Here is a 21563-nt window from a genome sequence, read left to right as displayed (position 1 = left end):
GTTAGGTGGCCGGCGTTGTGGCGTAGCAGGTAAAGCCGCCGCCAGCACATATGGGTGCTGGTTCAAGTCCCGACTGCTCCACTTCCTATCCAGCTCTCTGCTATGGCCTGGGAAAGCAGCAGAAGATGGCCCAAGTCCTTGGGACCCTGAACCCATGTGGGAGACCTGGAAGAAGCTCCTGGCTCCTGGCTACGGATGGGCACAGCTCCAGTCATTGCTGCCAAGTGGAGAGTGAACCAGTGGATGGAAGACCTACTTCTCTCTCTGTGTAACTCTGACTTTCAAGGAAAATAAATAAATCTTTTAAAAAATAAATAAAAGATAAGTTAGATCACACTTCATGCCAATCCTGAACAAACTATACTTGATGTTGGTTATCACTGGAAGAGTGTCTACATCAGTACTTTGAATGTGGCAACTGTGTGTTCTATCATACTCCCAGACTAGCCTGTAAGCTTCCTTGTATCTTTCAAATTGGGGGGAAGACCCAGTCTACTAGCTGTGCTGGGGAGTCTCCTTCACACTTTTGGCCAGGCCCAGGGAGACATCTGTCAAGGAGATGGATCTGACCCTTGCTAACCACTCTGCCTGGCACATAGTAGGAACTCAGTTCCCATGGCGGCTGACACACTAGATCATGGGATGGGAAAGAGGAAATTTTTGTTTGAGTTTGATGGCAGTCTGGAAAAGGCAACCAAATCAGGACCTTCCCACTCCAAGCCAGGGAATTCAGGTAACTTTGGAAGAGTTCCTGAAACATAAATGTGCTGGCCTCCCTTAGTTTCCACTGTATCCAGCAAGCCTAAATCCCATGCAACCCTTCATATGTATAGGCCAACAGTCTCCGATGAGGGCTGATGGTAGAATACATAAAGTGAGTGCCTGGGAATCACAGTCAGAAGGCATGGACCCCCAAATATTTCAGTAAAACGAAACCCCCCAACTGAGCACCCACCAGACCCACCCACATAGGTACACACCAGCACAAAGCAGCCAATGGAGACACAATATTCTGAACTAGTCTTTATGCTCACGTACAGTGGTTATGAGCCCCTTGCCCTTCCCTGGGCCCCATGCTGGCAGACAAGCACGCTCCAGTAATGCAGAGAGAAGAGCAGCTCCATCCCCACTCCTGGAGAGTCTGTGATCAGGAGGAGGATGTGAAGTAGTCACCGCTTCTCAGTTGTAATAAAGGCTTAGGTAGGCCACACGGTTCCGATGCTTTCTGAATTCTTTGTCTGTGGACAGCTGCAATGAAAGAATATTGTCTCATTCAGGGTTCTTATAGGACCCTCTGCTTCTGGTTTTCCTGGCTGTGGAAAACAGAACTGCACACCATAGCTGTGTGGCCCAGCTGAACCCCCATCCCACAGCAACCGAGCCTCAGTGATTCTCTCAATATGTGTGAGTGCACCTGCCACTTACCATCTTACTAGGGTATGGATCATTCTAAGAATCACTTGCTACTTGGTAAATCTGCAAGATGTTGGCAGGCTTTTTGATGACAAGGATTATATGTCTAATTCTTGAATTGTACCCAAAGGCTCCAACCCCATGATGGTTACACAGTAGGCATTTAATAAATATTTGTAGAATTAATCCAAAGTTCCACTAGGGGAAAAAAAGTATTTCTGGAATCATAAAGGCTAATATTGCATACTTATTATTATGTTATCAGGTGTTAAATGCTTCTCTACACTATCTCAATTATTAATTTTTAGAACCTCACAGTGATTCTATTATTATTACCATTTTATGGAAAAGAAAACTGAGGCTTAGAAAAATTCAAGGACTTGCCCCAAATCACACAGCAAAGAAATACTAGAACTAGTATTTGAACCCAGGCAATGTTGTTCCCAGAATCAATGCTGTTAGCCAGAATGTCCTACAGCTCCCTGGTGGCATAATACTCAAGTGGTGACAGAAAGAGATCTACAGTAGCAGCCACAAGACCTGGATTCCAGCTGCACAACCTTCCCAGATTACTTAATCCATCCAAACCTTAGTGTCTCTCTCTCATCAAGGGATATTTCTTCTGGGTCTACACAAAAGATTATTTGAAGGTCAAATAAGAAATGCGACTTTAGTTCAGTCATATATAGCTTTACAGATGGAATGAAATTGTCTAACTATCCCAAAAGATTCTCATATTGTTAGACACACATTTAACGGCAGAGGACCGAGGACTACATCAAGTTCATTTACAGACTCTTGGTCAAGGATCCCTGAGATACATGAAACTACCAGACAGAGTGCTCTACAGAAGTCCAATCTGATTACCTCAGTCTTTAGGGTTCTTTTCTGTAGACATGGCACCTGAGCCCAGTCTGGAGATCCAAATTGCATAGGCCAAGCAACTTTGAGGGGTGGCTTCTTCTCTGGGTTGTATGAGCCAGGGCTAGAAACAACAACAGGAACATGACGCCCAATGGGTTGGTGACCACACGCCAATGCCTTCACTCCCACAGTCAGTCCTGAACTAGGCCTAGTCCCTCAGGAGAGGGCAACAGACAGATTAGCTTTTTAGTGTTGGGCAAGCTGGAGTTCCTTAGCCTGTTAATGTATTTCTCATTAGATATTAGTAGTATTCAAGAGCCAGTCCCGATATTCAGCCACCAGAGTCTGACCATAGCTTTAAAAATGTCTCTGCAACTCAGTGTCTTTAGCTGAGATGACTAGAAGAGCCCAGAACGGTTCGCAGATGAGAGATCTACAACGGTGGTACGTTAGTTCCGCCCACCATTTGAAGTGGGTGATAAAAGCGCAGTGACAATCTGCAGTCTAGGAAAGCAAAGCAGAACTAGTTTTCTTGACAATGGGATTATTTTGGAATTGTCATTGTTTATAACACTGTCTTTTGATATAGAATCTACTGTAGGGGTGGCAAAAACAGACTGGACACGGAGGTCTGGATTCAACAATTAAACTTCCTTAATGCAAGCTTGAGAGAGACACATTTCCTCTCCGATCCCTGGATTTCTCTTTAGTAAAGCACAGACCTTGACCCTTTACCTACAATTCCACACGTTCCGAATGACTTCCTGTTCTCCTCCCTGCTGTCCCTCCCCTCTGTCTTCATTTCCTCCCTTGCTCACCACTCTGGCTACACGAGCCTTCCTTCTTCCTTGCACCAATTCTTTCCCAACTGAGAGTCTTTGCACTTGCTACTCCTCCTGTCCGTCACAGGGCAGGTCAAGTGCCTCAGAGAGACCTCTCTCAACAACCCTAGCTAAGGTAGCCTGCAGCCATCTATCACTGCCTGTTGTATCATTTCCCTGTTGCATTGTTTTCCTAGGACAACATCAGCTCAACATACTTCCTGGGTTGCCCATGACAGCTCGAGCTACTGGCTACTGTCCTGGTATAATTAGTAAGAGGCTCCACTTACTCTCAGAAGTGTCACAGTTTGATAAACTTGAGGTCATCCTCCTTACTTACCACAATTGATATTTTATTGGATATTTGCTTCTCTTTCATCTGGACTCTAGAATGCAAACCCCAAGGAATCAAGAGCCTGTGTGATGTGTCTACTGAACACAAATGTCTGGCACATTCACAAATATTTATTGAACAAATAATTATGATTCTACAATGCTGTAATGCCAGAGATCTGAGAGACAAGAGATTAAATCTTTAAAGACAGGCAGTTTTGGTTTTTTTTTCTTTTTTTAGTTGAGATGGTTTGGATGTAGTTCCCTCTTTATATATTCCTTTTCCTATTGCTTTGTTTATTGGAACATACCAGAAAAGAGGAGACATACCCAGGGTAAGAAGGATCCTTTGAAAAGGTCCTAAATCGAGGCATCAAGACATTAAATGGAGCAAAAGTTTGTTTGTATTTTCCATCCTGAATATCTACTTTCTGGTACATGCCTGGATAATGCTTCATATCCTGTTTCCAAGAAAAAAAAATCAGTATGTGGGTGAACACACACACACACACACACAGAGAGAGAGAGAGAGAGAGAGAGAGAGTGCTTTAAAGGCTTTCAGGTTAAAATAAAAAGCAGAAGCATCCTTGTTCAAGGTTCAGCCACCTCGAGCTCTAGTAATAGCAAACCAACACATGGGGTGGTTCAGCAGCCTCAGGCTGTATAATGCACAGGTCGCACTAATGAACCAAGGCAAGCTGCTGCAGCCACCAACCCGCTCAGATTTTCAGAGCCAGGGTCCACACTCCTGGAGCTTCAGTGTCAGGGAAATGTCCACAAGAGACTCGGATTCTACACCCAGGACTTCAAACGTGAAATCCAATCACACAGAAGTTTGAAAAAGTTGGATTTTTTTTTGTAACTGACATGATGGTATGATCTACACACACACGACTCGCAGGATTTTAACCCCGAGTCTCTCAGCACCTGTCTTAGGACAATTTCTTCAACTGTTTTCCATTCTCCCTGGTACAGTCACACACACTACTGTAGTGCTCACATGCAAGCTTCGCAGAGAGGCTTCTTAATAGCTTTTGCCTCATTGCCTGCTTTTCTTGATTCTCTAATACAAATACACATCTCAACAAGGATCACACTGACACCCAGCGTACTACCTTCTCCATCGGCTGGAACCTCAAGGCCGTTCTGGCTCCAAAAGCATACCCTTTTGTGCTGGTCGGGATCTTGGATAGGTTGTAGGCCAAGCCACACCACTTTGAGCGGTTTATTAAAAACAAGAACACACAGAGGATATTAGAGTCACCGGAATCGTCTCCGCGAGAGATTGCTCTTTCTTGTCTTCACTCCTTCAAAGACCTTACAATCGCGGAAGTAACACGGGAATTTTGCACGGGGATGTGGCTGGATGGGTAGAGTAACTAGAAGTGCGCCTCACACACAGAGCCAGTCCTGCCCTAACTCTACTGTGGCCTGAGAGTCAGACTAATGGAGTGGGGGGCTGGGGAACTGGCATCAGCTCACAGGCCGCTTCGGGGAGGGGTGGAGGGCGCGCTCCGTGGCAAGGCTAGTTTAGTGGGCTAGGACACGGTCGGTGGGCCCTTCACTCCACGCACTGGCTTGGCCAGCCGGTTGCAGACCAAGATGCTTTCTCGCGCTGGGACCCCATCACAAATCCCCTCCCTTTTCTTGCGGGAAACTTGGGTATCCGTTGATAACCGGAGAACGGAGACCCCCACCTGAGGGAGGGTAAATACTCACATCCGTTGTGTAGCATCCAGGCCCTCTGTGGGGCGAGCCCCTAAGTGGGAGAAACTTGTTCCCCAACCGGTTTGGGGGATGATGGTGAGGAAAGAGCTTTCTCTGCTGACATGTTCCGAATGAGTAGTTATCCACCGCCTCTGCAGGATGAGAAAGGGGAGAAGCGCCGCGTGAGGGAAGGCACCTGGTTGGCGCGTCGCGGAGGACAGCGACCCTGCAAAGGCTCTCTTTCGAGACCCAGAGGGCTCAGGCTGCGCCGGCCCCGTCCCCAGCCCTCGGCCGCCTCGGCTCCGGACTCACTAGCTTTGCCGAAGCACATGGCGCGCCGCCGGGAGCACCTGTGTACCCCGTTGCCGAGGGAACGGGGCCGCGAGCTGGCGGCGGGGTGCGCGCCTGCGCGGCGCAGGGCGGCCCGCGGGATTCGCGAGCTCCGGGAGAGGGCTAGGGTGGGCTTGGGGGCCGCGAGCGGGCGCCCTGCTGCAGGCGAAGGACGGTGGGATGCGAATGCCCTGGAGTCAGGGCCCCCGGGACTGAGCAGACGGAAGACGCTGCAGCTGCGGTGAAGGCGCCAGGTGCTGAGGGCTGGGGGAAGGGGGTCTGTCGGCCCATGGGTAACACTGGGTCCCAGGCGCAGTGCCCAGGGCAGCGGTCAGGCGCGGAGCCAAGCCCACCGCCCCTTCCGTGCGGGGCCTCTCCTGGACCCGTTTTTGCTTTTTCCTCAAGCCGGGTCTGGTTGCCCCCTTCTGCCCCATGTGGGGTGGAGGTGGTGGGGAACGAGGCTTCAACAGCATGTGAGCCTCTGAGCGGAACCGCAGAAGCCAGTGCTGCCTGATCACAAAAGCGCTTCCTAGTTTTGAAGTCTTGGGCGGGCACTTAAACCTTGAATCCGCTTCCTCATCTGATGCTAACGCTTGTTTAGACGTTGTTGAGAGGATGAAGATAACCGGATTTAAACACTTTGGTGTCTGGTCCTTGGTGGTTGACGGCAACAAGAAATTATCACTGCAGATAGCATTTAACCCTTGGCGAGCACTTGCACCCTAACCCAAGAGAACAGGTCAGAACAGGTTCCTGGCTCCTGGCTTCCGCCTGGCCCAGCCCTGGCAGCTGCAGCTATCTGGGTAAGTGAACCAGCAGCAGGAAGATTTTCAGAGTACTGAAGGAAAAAAAATATTGCCAGGCAAGGAAACTCTACCCAGGAAAGCTATCATTCAGACATGAGGGAGAGATGAGGACATTCCCATATAAAACTAAAGCGGAGAGAATTTCTCACCACCAGACCTAGCTTACAAGCATTGCTAAAGGAAATTCTTCAGGATGAAACAAAGAGATGCTAGTGAGTAAGAAGAAAAAAGAGAAAGTAGAAATCTTAGTGGTAAGAGTAACTATACAGGTAAATTTTTTTTAAGATTTATTTTATTTATTTGAAAGAGTTACAAAGAGAAGTAGAGGCAGAGAGAGGTCTTCCATCTGCTGGTTAATTCCCCAGGTGGCCGCAACGGCCGGAGCTGCGCCAATCTGAAGCCAAGAGCCAGGATCCAGGAGCTTCTTCCAGGTCTCCCACATGGGTGCAGGGGGCAAGGACTTGGGCCATCTTCTACTGCTTTCCCAGGCCATAGCAGAGAGCTGGATTGGAAGAGGAGCAGCTAGGACTGTGCCCATATGGGATGCTGGCACTTTAGGTCAGGGCTTTAACCCACTGCGCCACAGCGCCGGCCCCTATACAGGTAAATTCAAGATACTCTAATATTGTAAACATGATACATAAACAATTCATCTCTTTAGTATGAAGACTAAAAATAAAACCATTAAAATGGTAATTATGGGGCTGGCATTGTGGTATAGCAGGTTAGGCTGCCGCCTGCAATGCTGGCATCCCATATGGGTGCCAATTTTTGTCCTGGCTGCCCCATTTCTGATTCAGCTCCCTGCTAATGCACCTGGGAAAGCAACAGAAGACCCAAATCCTTGGGCCCCTGCACTTACATGGGAGACCCAGAAGAAGATCCCAGCTCCTGGCTTCAGTCTGGCCCAGTCCTGGCCATTGGGTCCATTTAAGGAGTGAGCCAGCAGATGGTTCACCCTCTCTCTCTGCCTCTCCCCCCCCCCCTCTGTAACTCTGCCTTTCAAATAATAAGTGAATATTTAAAAAGGAGATTACACTAAAATGTTAAGAGACAGGCATCATAGAAACAGAAAAAGTGGGACAAATGTAGTTTTTAAGTTTGCATTTACCTCCTTGTTTGCTACTTTTCCAATGTTTATAGTCACCATCAAGTTGCTGTCACTTCAAAATAGTATGTTATAATCAGACTATGTTTTTGTAAGCCTCATAGTAATCACAAATGAAAAAAATCTATAATATATTTATTAGAAACATCAAGCAAAGAATTAAAATATTTGATTAGAAAAAATTCCTTAATCATAAAGGAATATTGTAAGAAAGAAAGAAAGAATGAAAGGAACTACAATTAAACTAGAAAACAAATATCAAAATGACAATAGGAAGACCTTACCTATCAATAAATACCTTAAATGTAAGTGGAATAAATTCTCCAGTTAAATGACATAGAACGAGTTGATAAAACACAAAACCTCAGACTCCATCTTCCTGGGAAAAAGAAAGCAGAACAATCTGCGACCCCGACCTGTGCTGCAAGCCAGCAGCCCCATCTACAGGAGAATTCCACAGTCCAGACTAGAAAGCTGGCTGGGTCTAAGTGTCTGCTTTTCTCCAAAAGAGGAGCCCACATTGCCTCGTCCCACCTCCGAAGTCCCTGACCTCTGCTGCTGCAGCCCTGTCGCTGCTAGACTCCATTCTGTATTAGGGGACAGCGGCAGCCCCATTGTCACCAAAAGGCTCCCATCCTTAGGACCAGTACACCTCATAGACAGAGACCAGACTCCTGTGCATCCTGCAGTTGAAGAGGTTCTGGGCACAAAACCCAGAGCCAGACTTATTCCCTCTTTGTGATCTAGGGACTTCCCCTCTGCTCCGTGGGGCTTAGTGTCAGCAGCAGAGAAAATACACAGGTCCAGAGGACCAGACCCGAGAAAGTCCCCTGCTGTGTCTCTTAGCACAGGATGTGGGTGGCTAGGGCAAAAGCCTCAGCACCCAGCGCTGCATGTCCTGAGGGAACTGGGGGGCAGTTCCTTCTGTGTCCTACAGCTCTGGGATGGTGGCTGTTGGTGCAACAACGGTTAACTACTGCAGCTGGTGGGACCTGGAGAGCCCTCTCTGCCTCAGGCGTGTGGCTGCAAGTCCACAATCCACAGCATAACCTGCACTTGGCCTGTGAGACCTGGGTAAGGACAGACACTGCATCCTGCAGCTCTGGGATCCTGAGTGTTGGTTCTGGTAGCCCCAGCGACACCTGTGCTTCCCCATGTCTAGGAAAGGCCCTGTCTGCCCCAGGCCTGTGCCTGCTAGTGCACCATCACCAGTATAACCTGTGATCACCACCTGGGACTTGGGCAAGTACTCTCCGTGTCCTGCAGTTTTGAGTCTGTAACTGTTTTCTACATCCCAGGGGTGCCTGTGCTCAACTTTTGGGGCTGGTGAAGGCCCTGTCTGCTTTCCACTGACCCAGGCTTCTATCCACTAGTGCACAATCCCAAGTGTAACCTGAGAACAACCTGTGGATGTGGATAAAGCAACCTTCAAGTCCTGCTGCTCTGGGACTGGGACTGGGACTGGGACTGGGGCTGCTGAAGCTATATTCCACAGAAACCCACGTTCACTCCATGGGACCTGGAGAGGACTCTGTCTGCATTCGCTGCTACAGACCAGTGCTTGCTAGAGCAGAATCCCTAGAATAACCTGCATGTGAAATGTAGGACCTGGGCCAGGTCTCCACTGCATCCCACAGCTCTGGGACAGTGAGCATTAGCTCTGTGAGTCCTGTGATCACCTGTGCTTGCCCTGTGAGGCAGTTGGATGACTCTATCTCCATTCTATTTTTGCAGGTCCATGGCAGCCAGTGCTTAATCCCAAGCATGACCTACACCTTCTGTATGGGACCTGGGAAAGTTTTTCTTCATGCACTACAGCTCTGGGGCTGTAGATATCTGCCATTCGCTGCTTCACTCCCCAAATGGCTGTGATGGCTGGAGCTGTGTCAGTCTGAACCCAGGTCCCTGGGGCTTCTTCCAGGTCTCTCATGTTGGTGCAGGGGCCCAAGGACTTGGGCCATCTTCCACTGCTTTCCCAGGCCATCAGCAGGGAGCTAGATTGGAAGTGGAGCAGCTGGGATTTGAACCGGTGCCCATATGGGATGTTGATGCTGTAGGCATCAGCTTAACCCAGTACGCTACAACTCTGGCCCCAGAGGTAATATATTTTTAATTAACATTACTGTCAAGGGCTTAATTCTGGGGCCGGCACTGTGGCGCAGTAGGTTAATCCTCCACCTTTGTGGCACAGGCATCCCCATATAGGCGCTGGTTCTGGTTCCAGCTGCTCTTCTTCTGATCCAGCTCTCTGCTATGGCCTCCAAGCAGTGGAAGATGGCCCAAGTTCTTGGGCCCCTGCACCTATGTATGGGAGACCCAGAAGAAGCTCTTGGCTGCTGGTTTCAGATCGGCCCAGCTCTGGCCGTTGTACCATTTGAGGAGTGAACCAGCATATGGAAGACCTCTCTCTCTGTCTCTCCCTTTTACTGTCTGTAACTCTACTTCTCAAGTAAATAAATAAACTCTTTAAAAAGGGGGAGGGGGCTTAATTCTCCACCAAATAAAGAGTTCAACAGGTAAAAACAAAAAGATCTTAGTGTAGCAGGAATATTGTTAAGGACTATAAACAATAGCCAAATGGAAAGATGAAAATTTTCCCATGTACAGTGAATTTTAAAGTAATCCTTGATCATTAAAACTATAGTAGCATAACATTCTTAACCATTGCTTTGTCAAACAATAATTAATATTGATATGCTTGGGCCAGTGCTGTAGCTTAGAGGGTTAAGCTGCTGCCAGCAGTGCCAACATCCCATGTGGGTGTTGGTTCAAGACCCTGCTTCTCCACTTCCAATCCAGATCCCTGATAATGCACCAGGGAAAGTAGTGGAAGATGGCCCAAGTATTTGGGCCCCTGCAGCCATGTAGGAGACCCAGGAGAAGCTCCTGGCTCCTGGTTTCAGATAGGCCGAGCCCTGGCTGGAGGCTTTACCCGCTCCGCCATGGTGCTGGCCCCAATAATTGGTTCTGACAAAACTGGATATACATATGTAGAAGAATGAAAGTAGATTCCTACTTCTCCATATACAAAAATAGACAAACAAGATTGTGTTAAACTCATAAGCAAAGGGAGCAGTCAGAGTGACGAGACACTGATATTTGCAAGTTACTTATCTGACAAAAGATTTTAGTATCTATAACATGGGGGCTGGTGCTGTGGTGTAGTGGGTAAAGCTGCCACTTGCAGTGCTGGCATCCCATATGGGCGCTGGTTCAAGACCAGGCTGCTCCACTTCTGATCCAACTCTTTGCTATGGCCTGGGAAAGAGTAGAAGATGGCCCAAGTCCTTGGGCCCTTGCACCCATGTGGGAGACCTTGAAGAAGCTCCTGGCTTCTGGCTTTAGATTGGTGCAGCTCCAACCATTGTGGCCATTTGGGGAGTGAACCAGTGGATGGAAGACCTTTCTCTGTGTCTCTCCCTCTCACCGTCTGTAACTCTATCTTTCAAATAAATAAATAAATAAAATACAGAAAGTAACAAATTCTGGCAAGAAAACTTATACATGCTTGATGGGAATATAAATTAGCACAGCCACATGGAAAACAGCCTAGAGATTTCTTTAAAAACTAGAAATAGGGGCTGGTGTTGTAGTATAGCAGGTTAAGGCTCTGCAATGCTGGAATCCCATACAGGCACCGGTTGGAGTCCTTGCCACTGTACTTCCAATCCAGCTCCCTGCTAATGCACCTGGGAAGGCAGCGGGAGATAGCACAGGTGCTTGGGCCCCTGTGCTCATATGAGAGACCCAGAAGAAGCTCCTGGCTCTTGACTTTGGCCTGGCCCAGCCCTGGCCATTATGGACATTTGTGGGAGTGAACCAGTGGATAGATCTCTCTCACTCGCTCTCTTTCTCCCTCCTTCTCTTTGTAACTCTGCCTTTCAAGTAAATAAAAAATAGCTATTTTTACAAAAGATTTTGATCTATTTACTTGAGAGGCAGAGTTACAAACGGAGGATTAACCAAGTGAGCCACGGCACTGGCCCCAGCAATTTTTTTTTTTTTTAAAGAAAGAGTACTGGGCCAGCACTGCAGTGTAGTGGGCTAAGCCTCTGCCTGTGGTGCTGGCATCCCATATGGGCACCGGTTTTAGTCTCAGCTGTTCCTCTTCTGATCCAGCTCTCTGCTATGGCCTGAGAAAACGGTAGAGGATGGCCCAAGTCCTTTGGCCCCTGCACTTGTATGGGAGACTGGAAGAAGCTCCTGGCTCCTAGCTTTGGATCAGCCCAGCCATTGTAGCCATCTGGGGAGTGACCAGTGGATGGAAGACCTTCCTCTGTTTCTCTCTCTCTGTCTGTAATTCTGCTTCTCAAATCAATAAATAAAATCTTAAAAAATGTAAGAAATAAATCTTATAATATGACTTCAGATCGAAATACTTTATTTGTTCTAAAACCAATATTTTTACCATTTAGCAATCCCATTAACATTTTTGACTTTTTTTTAATGGAAGCAAACTTTTGGATAATATAAATTATTGAAGATTTTTTAAAAGATCCCATAATATGTTATTTTTTTTTTAAACAGGCAGAGTGGACAGTGAGAGTGGTTCACCCTCCAATGGCTGCTGCGGCCAGCGCACCGCGCTGATCCAAAGGCAGGAGCCATGTGCTTATCCTGGTCTCCCATGGGGTGCAGGGCCCAAGCACTTGGGCCATCCTCCACTGCACTCCCGGGCCATAGCAGAGAGCTGGCCTGGAAGAAGGGCAACCGGGACAGAATCCGGCGCCCTGACCAGGACTAGAACCCAGGGTGCCGGCGCCGCAGGCGGAGGATTAGCCTATTGAGCCGCGGCGCCGGCCCCCATAATATGTTATTTATAAGAAACTCACCTCACCTCTAAGTACACAGATAGAATAAAAGTGAAAAGGGGAATAAAATATCCCCTGTGAAGACACCTCAAAAGAAAGCAGGAGTAGCTACACTTCTATAAGACAAGTTGATTTTAAATCAAAAGCAATAAAGAGAGGCAAAGAAGGTCACTATATAATGATAAAATGTTCAATCCAGCAAGAAGAAATAACAGTTGTAATTATATGTGAATCAAATATTGGAGCACTCAAATTCATAAAGCAAATATTAATAACTCTGAATGGAGATATAGGTTCCAGTACCAAAATAGAATGGGGCATTAACACTCTACTTTTGGGGCCAATGCTGTGGCATAGCAGGTAAAGCCACTGCCTACAGTGCTGGCATCCCATATGGGCGCTGATTTGACACCTGGTTGCTCCACTTCTGATCTAGCTCTCTGCTATGGCCTGGGAAAGCAGTGGAAGATAGCCCAAGTCTTTGGGCCCCAGCACCCACGTGGGAGACCTGGAGGGAGTTCCTGGCCCCTAGATTTGGAGTGGCACAGCTCCAGCTGTTGCAGCCAATTGGGGAGTGACCCAGGGGATGGAAGACCTCTCTCTCTCTCTCTCTCTCTCTCTCTCTCTCTCTCCTCTCTCCTCTCTCCTCTCTCCTCTCTCCTCTCTCTCTGCCTCTCCTTCTGCCTCTGTGTAACTCTGACTTTAAAATAATTTTTTTTTTAAAAAAGGATTTTTAGGGATTATTAGGAACAACTATTTGGGAAGAAATTTGATAACCTAGAAGAAATGGGCAGATTCTAGATACATATACCTTACCAAGATTGAATTATAAAAAAGCAGAATATCTAAGCACACCAATATTAAACAGTGAGATTGAATAAGTAGTTGAAAGTCTTCTATCAAACAAAATCCCAGGACCAGATGACTTCACCACTGAATTCTACCAAAAATTTAAAGGAAAATTAACATCAATTCTTCTTAAATTATTCCAAAGAATAGAAGAGATGGGAATTCTTCCAAACTCATACTTTGAGGCCAACATTACAGTGATACCAAAACCAGAAAAGGATAGAATAATAGAGACTGTTACAGGTCAATATCTCTGGTGAACCTAGATAAAAAAAAATCAACAAAATACTGGCAAACTGAACTCAACACCGCATTAAACATTTTGCTCATGAAGATCAAGTGGAATTCATCCCAGGGGTGCAAGGATGACTCAACAAATGCAAACCAATAAACTTGATGCACTACATCAGCACAATGACAGATACAGTCTATATGGTTATCTTGGTGAAAGTGAGAAAGGCATTTGATAAACTCCAGCATCCTCTCATCAGGATCCTTGTCACGCATGGCATACCCCACCTCTTGCAGTTCATCGGACCCTGAAGGGAAGAGTATTTGTGCAGGCACTAGAGCTCCAGGCTGTGATTACCAGTGAAGTCCCAGTCGTACGGCTGCCTGATCATGAGTCTGTTAGCGCTCAGCCTCCCAGATGGATCAGGTGGTCTGGACTTTGTGGCTTCTGAGAAATGCTGGACAAGAAATTGCTCTGAGGGACTCTCAATAACCCTGGCGCTCTCAGTGTATCATCTCCATGGCTTGCCCCTCTCCTATGTGGAGACCTTCACCAAGAAAGAAAATGAAGGGTGTAACTAAGACTGGCTGCTAAGCAACGGCCTCCCCCAGGCAGTCCCCCTACACATCATTGTGACTTTGCTCTCCGCAAGGCCGCATTATGGCATGAAGGCAGCCAGAAAGGCTCAGTTTTGAGCTTTAGCTCTAGTACTTACCGGCTACATGATCCTGGGACAGTAATACATGCTCTCAAGGTCTCAATTTCTTCACACTGCAACACAGAGACAATGTTCACCCCACTGGAGATAACACACATATATATTTACATATATGGGCATATACATGATATTTACATGTGCTTTTGTATGTACGTATGTATATGTATGTATGTATACATGCATGTATGCTGCCTATCCAATGCTAAGAACACTTGTCAATTCCTGTTTCTCTTCATGCCCTCATTCATTCATTCATGCAAGAGATACGTACTAAATTATTATAATATGCCAGGCATGGTTCAAGGCAACAGCAGTTTAAGGCCAACAGCAGTCCTTGTCCTCATAGAGATTAATTCTAGTGGAGGAGGTTAGAAAATTTTAAAAAGGTAGATATGTAAAATTCATGTTACACTAGTGACAAGTATTGAGGAAAAGCAAAAGAAAGACAACAAGGAGAGAAGAGAGGGGATTTCAATTTTTTTTAAAAAAGTTTTATTTATTTATTTGAAAGGCAGAGAGAGAGAGAGAGAGAATCTTCCAGCTACTGGTTCACTCCCCAAGTGGCTGCAACAATCTGGGTGAGCCAGACAAGCCAGGAGCCAGGAGTTTCTTTTGGGTCTCCCATGTGGGTGCAGGGCCATCCTCCGCTCTTCTCCCAGGTCATTAGCAGGAAGCAGGATCAGAAGTAAAGCAGCCAAGACTTGAACCAACACCCATATGGGATGCTGGCCTTGCAGGCAGAGGCTTAACCTTCTATGCCACAGTGCCAGGCCTGGGATTTTAATCTTAAGTTCGCTGCCCAGAAAATGCCTCGAGAGAAGGTGAGGAAGAGTCAAAAAATGGAAACCTGGGGAAAGAGTGTTCTAGTATGTGCCAAGGCCCTGAGGTGGTAACATGCCTAGAATGCTTGAAAAAAAGCAAGGAGGTGACATGGTTGAAATGGAGTGAGAATTACAGAAGATGACGTTAGAGTGGACATGGGAGCTCACTCATGCCCTTCGTGCATGGTGCATGATGGGTGCACAGTGAACATTCCCTAAATGACCAGTTAATATGTAAAAATGGGGTAAGAGAAGGGGACAATTTTTTTAAGGCTACAGTAACTGCATTCTAGCCCCTGGCCACTCTGTTGCTCAGAGCCATCAGCTGCCTTCCCGTCCTTTCTTCTCCAGGTCCTCAGCACCCACCCCCACAACTGTATCTGACTTAGTAGTGACCTAAACAAGAAACCGCTTCCAAAAGGGCTCCCCACAACTCCCATGCTCTGTCACAGTCCAGACTTCATCATTCTTTGACTAGAAATGTAACTGTTTTAATATCCATACTCAGTTTTACAGGTTCTTGCCTTCACCTGCTCAGTGAGGACACAAATCCCCTATATCTACATCTTCAATCTGCAAAAGCATAGCACGTAAGTGCGCAGGAACTGTAGGTTTTTCTTTCCCTCTGTATTTTAAACTCTATTCCAGCCCCATGACATCACGATTGAATCTGGATGACATCACTACTGCTCACACCTGTGCTATAACCATCCAGTGGATTCCCAAACTTCTAACTGCACTTCAAGACCTTGCATCATCTCTCCTGGCCTACTTAGTCCCTGTATGCACTGCCTCGTGGCAACGCTGGCCTTCTTGTATCTAATATCGCAGGCTGGTTTCCACCTCAACCACCTTGCACTTACTGTACTCTTTGCCTTTGCCTTAAATGCCCTTTTCCCAGATCTCCAACTGGTCGGTTCTCCTTACCTGTCAGGGCGCAGAGAGGCCTTTGGGGACTGCCCAAACTAGCCTTCTCCTCTGGCCACTTTCTATTCCTATTTCGTTTCCCCTATTTCTGTTTGTTTATTGTCTCACACTGCCATCAGCAAAATACCATCCCCATAAAAATGGAGTCTAATTACCACTGTGTCTTCAGTCCTTAGAATAGTGCCTGGCACATGATGACGGATCAGTGCAGGGAGTTCGTGAATGAATGGATGAGTGTGCCTCAGCAGTCACCAGCACTGCCTTCTCCCTAACACCATGGCCAGTGAGAAGCAAGGCAGCAAAACCCCTACATCGGATTGTGAGCTCTTGGAGCAGCCGGCCTGGCTTTGGACTTGTCTCTGCAGCTAACTAGCTGTGAGGTGTTGGGCAGCTTACCTAATTCCTCTGCCCTTCACTATCTATCTGACAAGACCGCTGGGAAAACTAAGAGAATACATGTACAACCCTCAAATCACTGTGGCATGCTTAGCAAAAGTAACAGAAAAAAATGAAGCATTATATTTTGCTACGTTAATTATGGTTGTTTCAGTTCAAATAAAATAATCCTGAGTCAGCTTAAGCAGCAGAGAGGAATTTATCGTTTAGTTGTAGGGATATTTCGCAGAACCCAAGGCAGACATGCGTGTGAGCCTCAGGAAGCAGCCAGAATCAGAGTTAGAAAGCCACTGGGGAGTGTTCTGTGTGCCCCCGCAGCCCAGCTTGGCTCTGTGTCTCCGCTTCAGTGTTCCTGCCCTCCATCCAGGCAACTTTCTCTTCTCCTTAGTCCCTTGTTACACCTCCTGAGCTTATATATTACAGGGACCAGCAGACAATTCCTGCTCTCAATTGCAAACCCCAAGTATTGATGCTCTGATTGGCCCTCTCGAGTCTGATCAATCAGCCAAGCCTGGGCGGGGGATGATGTAGTAAGCAGAGCAGCTGGTGGCCATAGACAGCCATCCTGCTGGGCCACGCCCTGCACAGATCTCCCCAGGGCTGCCCATCTGGGAGGGGCACTAGATCTTCAGCAGATGTGGAGAGAATGCTCTGGTCTCCCGCTCCCTGAGGGAGCCAAGCAGCAATGCCTTGGCCCTGAGACCCATGCAATCATATGGGCTCCTTGTGGAGAGGGGTCATCAGACTTCAGACCTGTCCTCTTAGTATCCTCAACATCCCCCTACCAAACCTGCAAACATACAGCTTCCAACCTGCATGCAGATGCCCACAGGCAAGTCCGGAAGCTGGTCGCCACCATGGCCCAGCCTGGTCTCCACCCGTGCTCAGTCTGCATTTTCACTTCTAGAAAATGTCCCCACCAAGTCAATGAAAACCAAAGACGCTCATGTTCTGACTGCTGGTTATTTTGCAGAACCTCGTAGAAGCAAGATGTTCCAAGCAAAGGAGACGGGACAGGAGCCTGGCGCGTGGAGACTCAGGTCAGGTTTACGCCTGGTTGCAGCGATTTCAGCCGGTATCAGATTCACACCCGACCTGGCAGTTCTGCAGGCATGTGATTCCATTCAGCCGGTGCCAGGAGGTGTTCCTGTTGGTCGCCGTGGGGTAGAGGCTGTTGATTTTGTTGGCACAGAATTCACTGCCCCCTGAGCTGCTTCCATAGCTGCTGCTCCCACTGCCCCATCCACTGCTGGGAGGAATAGAAGCAATGGGCCGGGAGTGGCTGTGCGACCTGCAACAGTCAGCACAGAGCAGACAGGTGGAGCGACTCTGAGCCTCACCCAGGGTGACGAGAACTGTGGGTCTGGAAGTCTGGGTGGGGGTGCAGCCAACTCTGGGTCCCCACACTGAGATCAGAAGATAATTCCATACCTGGGAATTAAAAAAAGCTGTCACATCAAGCCAGATTGGCTTTCTTTTTTTTTATTATTTTTTAAAAAAGATTTTATTTATTTGAAAGGCAGAGCTTTGCGCAGTGGCAGTTATCGTAGCCTATGAGGTTTATCCGAGGTGCAATTATTGCTAATTGAAAGGCAGAGTTACAGAGAGGAAGGAGAGAGAGAGGGGGGGGGGGGTGTCTTCCATCTGCTGGTTCATGCCCCAAATGGTTGCAACAGCAGATTGGCTTTCGGTGAAAACAAGGTCTCCCTTTCTTTATGAGGTCTGAGTCACTCAAGAAATATTTCCTGAGTGCCTAGTATGTGCAAAACACTTCTAGGATTTGGGGGTAAGTGTGGGCAACTTCAGGGACTTGGTGCAGCCCCTGAACTACATGTTAGAGGTGTGGGAGCCCTGGAGAGGGTTTCCTGCTCAGTCTCCCCAGGGTGGAGGAGGTTTAGAGAGATTCTGAATAAAGGATTCATAGAGAAGCAGATGCCTCTACTCACACTAAGGTCAGGATAATTTCTTGAGGCTCTTCCACACCTCTAAGACTTGGACTTGGAAAACCTGACCAGGTCTAGTTCCTCATTAGAGCTTAAAATGCCTGCCATGGAAGTTCAGCGTTAGGGGTAAGGGCAGTGCCTGTCTCTCACCTGGGCAAGAGCAGCCAGGTGACATGGGAAGAGGTGGGCAGATGTCAGGGCTTTCTTGAGAGTGGGAAACGGAGCATTTCTGGACACCCCAGGCCCGCCTCTGCTCTCACCTACGTGCACTCTGTAGTGCACCGGCATTCTTCAGTGTAAAGACCAGGGGAAATTTCCCTGATTGCAGATTCCAGTGAGGTCATCTGATCAATGCCCCAGACCATGGCACTTCCACTGATGTTCTGCTTAAGCCACTGAGTCTGCAAGAGGACACCAGGAGTCATTTGACTTCCCTGGACTCAGAGCTGGGACCTTAGCACATCTGCAGGGCTGACCTTACCCTGATACTGAAACTCTTCCTGTTGCTGTAGCCAATCCACTCACTGCCCTGATAGGCATAGGGCACATCCCAGGGGGCATCTCATGCCAGCATGGCTTCACTTTTCAGGAAGTTGCCTACCTTTAAACATTCCAGCGACTCAAATGTCTTAAATATCCCTCTCGTGAAAGAAGAAGCATGCACTTGTCTCCGATTGTTTTATCTTTCTATGGTTAGCATGTTTTTTTTTTTTTTAATTTGCAATAAAGATCAAGCCTTTTTTTTTTAAAGCCACTTTTCAAATACGCACACATTGTCTCTGTCCCTAGTGCTTGATTTTAGGTACCCACTGTAATACGAGAGGTATGTTTATTTTAGTCTCTTGTCTCCCACATGGGTACAGAGGCCCATACATGGGCCATCTTCTGTTGCTTTTCCCAGACCATTAGCAGGGAGCTGGATCAGAAGTGGAGCATCTGGGACACAAACTGGTGCCCAAATGGAATGCCTGCATTGCAGATAGGGGCTTTACCTGCTACACCGCAACACGGGTCCTTCAACATTTTTAAAATTAAGTACTTATTATGTTGTTTATTTGAAAAGCAGAAAGAGAGAGAGAGAGAGAGAGAGAGAGGTGGGGCGGGGGAGAGTGAGAAAGAGAGCGAGCACTCGCATCTGCTAGTTCATGCCTGAAATGCCTGCAACAGCTGGGACTGGGTCACGCCAAAGCCAGGAGCCAGAAACAAAATCCAAGTGTCTCATGTAGGTGGCAGGGACCCAGGTACTACAGCCATCACCTGCTGCCTCCAGGCTGGGCGTTGACAAGAAGCTGGGGTGGGGAACGGCTCTGGAACTCAAACAGGCACTCTGATACTGGATTCAGGCATTCCGAGCTGCGTGTTAGCTGCCAAGCCAAACGCCTGCCTGACCCACCCAACATCATCACACTTCCTTCCGACATTCTGATAACTTCCTCTTTATGAATTCCATTTTCTCCAGCACAAGTTGGAAAACACATTTCCTGTCTCCCTCACAGCGAGGCGGCAGGCCCGGGACACAGACACTGCAGCTTTGTGCAAGTGTTGGCTTCCTAGGCAGGCAGCAAACAGAGTGGCCCCATGGGAGGGACTTAACCTCCCAGCAGGGGCAGTGGTGGGCGTGGCTGGCTTCCCAGGGCGGCAGTGGGAACTGCTGGTACCCAGTGCTGAGGCTGCTGGCTTCCAACAGGCGATTGATTCCGTGGTTTCTCCACCAGAGCCACTCCCACAGCACAAACAGGCAATTTTCCCCAGCTCTGGTCTCCGCCTAGAGATTCTGGGAGCTAACAAATATAATACGTGAATGGTATCACTGCTTAAATTGGCCAGCACATAATTTGCTGTTATAAACTAGGAAGCTCCACTAAGTCAACCTTCACACCCACTTCCTCTCCATTTCCTTGGATGAACACCTCCAGGTCTTCAATATTGCACACTTTGGACATTTGGAAATTTTAATAATGATTTATTATGATCACTTCATCATATTAGTTTTCACATGTTCATTAACTTTGACTTTACATAAATGAAACAATGCTGAAGTATTTATTTATTTCTTGGGTTTTTAGCTCAGCATAAAGTTTCTGAGATTCATCCAAGTTGTTGCAAATAGAATCTGTTCACTTATTTTCATAACTGTGGCATTCCATTATATGAATATGCTGTGATTCACTTCTTTCTACATAGTTCCCTTTCCAGCTTTTTCCTGAACATGCTGCTATAAATATTCCTGTTTGTATCTCTTGGTGCACATTTGGAAAAGTTTCTCCAATGTTTATACTGAAGAATAGAATCGCTGGGTGAAACACCATATGCAAAAAGAGAGAGAACGAGAGAGCGAGAAGGGGGAGAGAAACAGCATATGCGTATTAAAATTTATGATCTAGCTAGATAGTTTTTTTCAAAGTAGCTGTATCAATTTATACTACCAAGAGCCATGTATGATGATTTCTACTACTTCCCATCTTTGCAAAAGCTTAGTATAATTAGATTTCAAAATTTGTGTCATCTTAGTGTAGTTTTATTTTTTATCTCTCAGATTGCCAAAGTGTTTGAAGGTTCTTATAAACATTTATTGGGCATTTCATGACCAATAAATGCAGTGCCTCCATATCTTTGTCCCAATTTCTATTGGATTATCTACAAGTTTATTAATCTTTTATAGGGGTTCTTTATATATCCTGGATTGTGATTCTTTGGCAGTTATATATTGAACATTTTTCTCTCTTTCTGTGGTGTGCTTTCATTCTAATAATTGTACCCAGGATGAAAATAGGCTCTTGAGTTTAATGTAGTCACATACCACTTTTTAATATATTTTGCTTGTCTGGTTATTTAATTTGACAGATTTCTCCCTGCTCTGAAGACATAAACATTCTTTGTAGTTCTTCCTAAACTTTTAAATGTTGCCTCTAAAGTTAGGTCTTTAGTCAATCAATTTACTTTTGGGTATGGTATATGAACTTGGCCTAATCTCATTTTTTCCATATAGATAACTGGTTGTCCCAGCACCATTTATAAATAATCAATGCTTTTTCAAACTAATATAAAAAGCATTTTGCTGTGCCTTTGATACTATGGTATCTGGTAGGTCAAATCCCAATCCCCAATATACACATTGCTTTTCATATTTAGGAATTTCTTGGTCATCTTGACCCTTCATGCTGACATCTTAAATTCATAAGTCACTTTTCAAAGCAAATTATGAGAGCATCTTAGGAATTTTGATTGGACTTCTATGGGACAATATTATAGAGAATTAAGATCTTCCTGGTTTCAAGTATTTCTGTCTGTCAACATGGATTGCCTCTCAAGTAATTTGCATCTTCTGCAGGGTGCAGGTCTTATTCATGTGAGGTCCACAGAGTGAGATGCTTATTCATGAGGAAGAAGAACCCTGGTGTGGCACATTTACAGACCAGGAAGTGTCGTGCGTATCCAGGGTCAACCAGTCAATGGCTGTTCTCTTTCCTAATGGGCATAAACA

General features: G+C 46.7%; 1 protein-coding gene and 1 pseudogene across 2 annotated transcripts; one reads left to right on the top strand and one right to left on the bottom strand.

Annotated features, from left to right (window-relative positions):
• Positions 1-1179: 1179 nt before the first annotated feature.
• Positions 1180-5469, bottom strand: CIMAP3 (ciliary microtubule associated protein 3). 2 transcript variants are annotated; one of them, XM_062193480.1, is made up of 6 exons: positions 5451-5469; positions 5151-5290; positions 4547-4645; positions 3762-3892; positions 2281-2398; positions 1180-1248 (listed from the first exon to the last, which is right to left on the bottom strand). In XM_062193480.1, exons 1-6 carry the CDS (start codon positions 5467-5469, stop codon positions 1180-1182), a joined length of 576 nt encoding a protein of 191 aa, XP_062049464.1. The 2 variants fall into 2 exon arrangements, with proteins under 2 accessions (XP_062049464.1, XP_062049465.1); XM_062193481.1 differs by lacking the exon at positions 4547-4645.
• A 12190-nt stretch (positions 5470-17659) lies between these two features.
• Positions 17660-17728, top strand: LOC133761241 (U4 spliceosomal RNA; annotated as a pseudogene).
• The last annotated feature ends 3835 nt before the right edge of the window (positions 17729-21563 follow it).

Source organism: Lepus europaeus, chromosome 5, assembly GCF_033115175.1.
Source record: "Lepus europaeus isolate LE1 chromosome 5, mLepTim1.pri, whole genome shotgun sequence".
NCBI classification, from domain to species: Eukaryota; Metazoa; Chordata; class Mammalia; order Lagomorpha; family Leporidae; genus Lepus; species Lepus europaeus.
The sequence above is the reverse complement of the archived record's forward strand: the minus strand, read 5'-3'. Positions and strand labels throughout refer to the sequence as shown.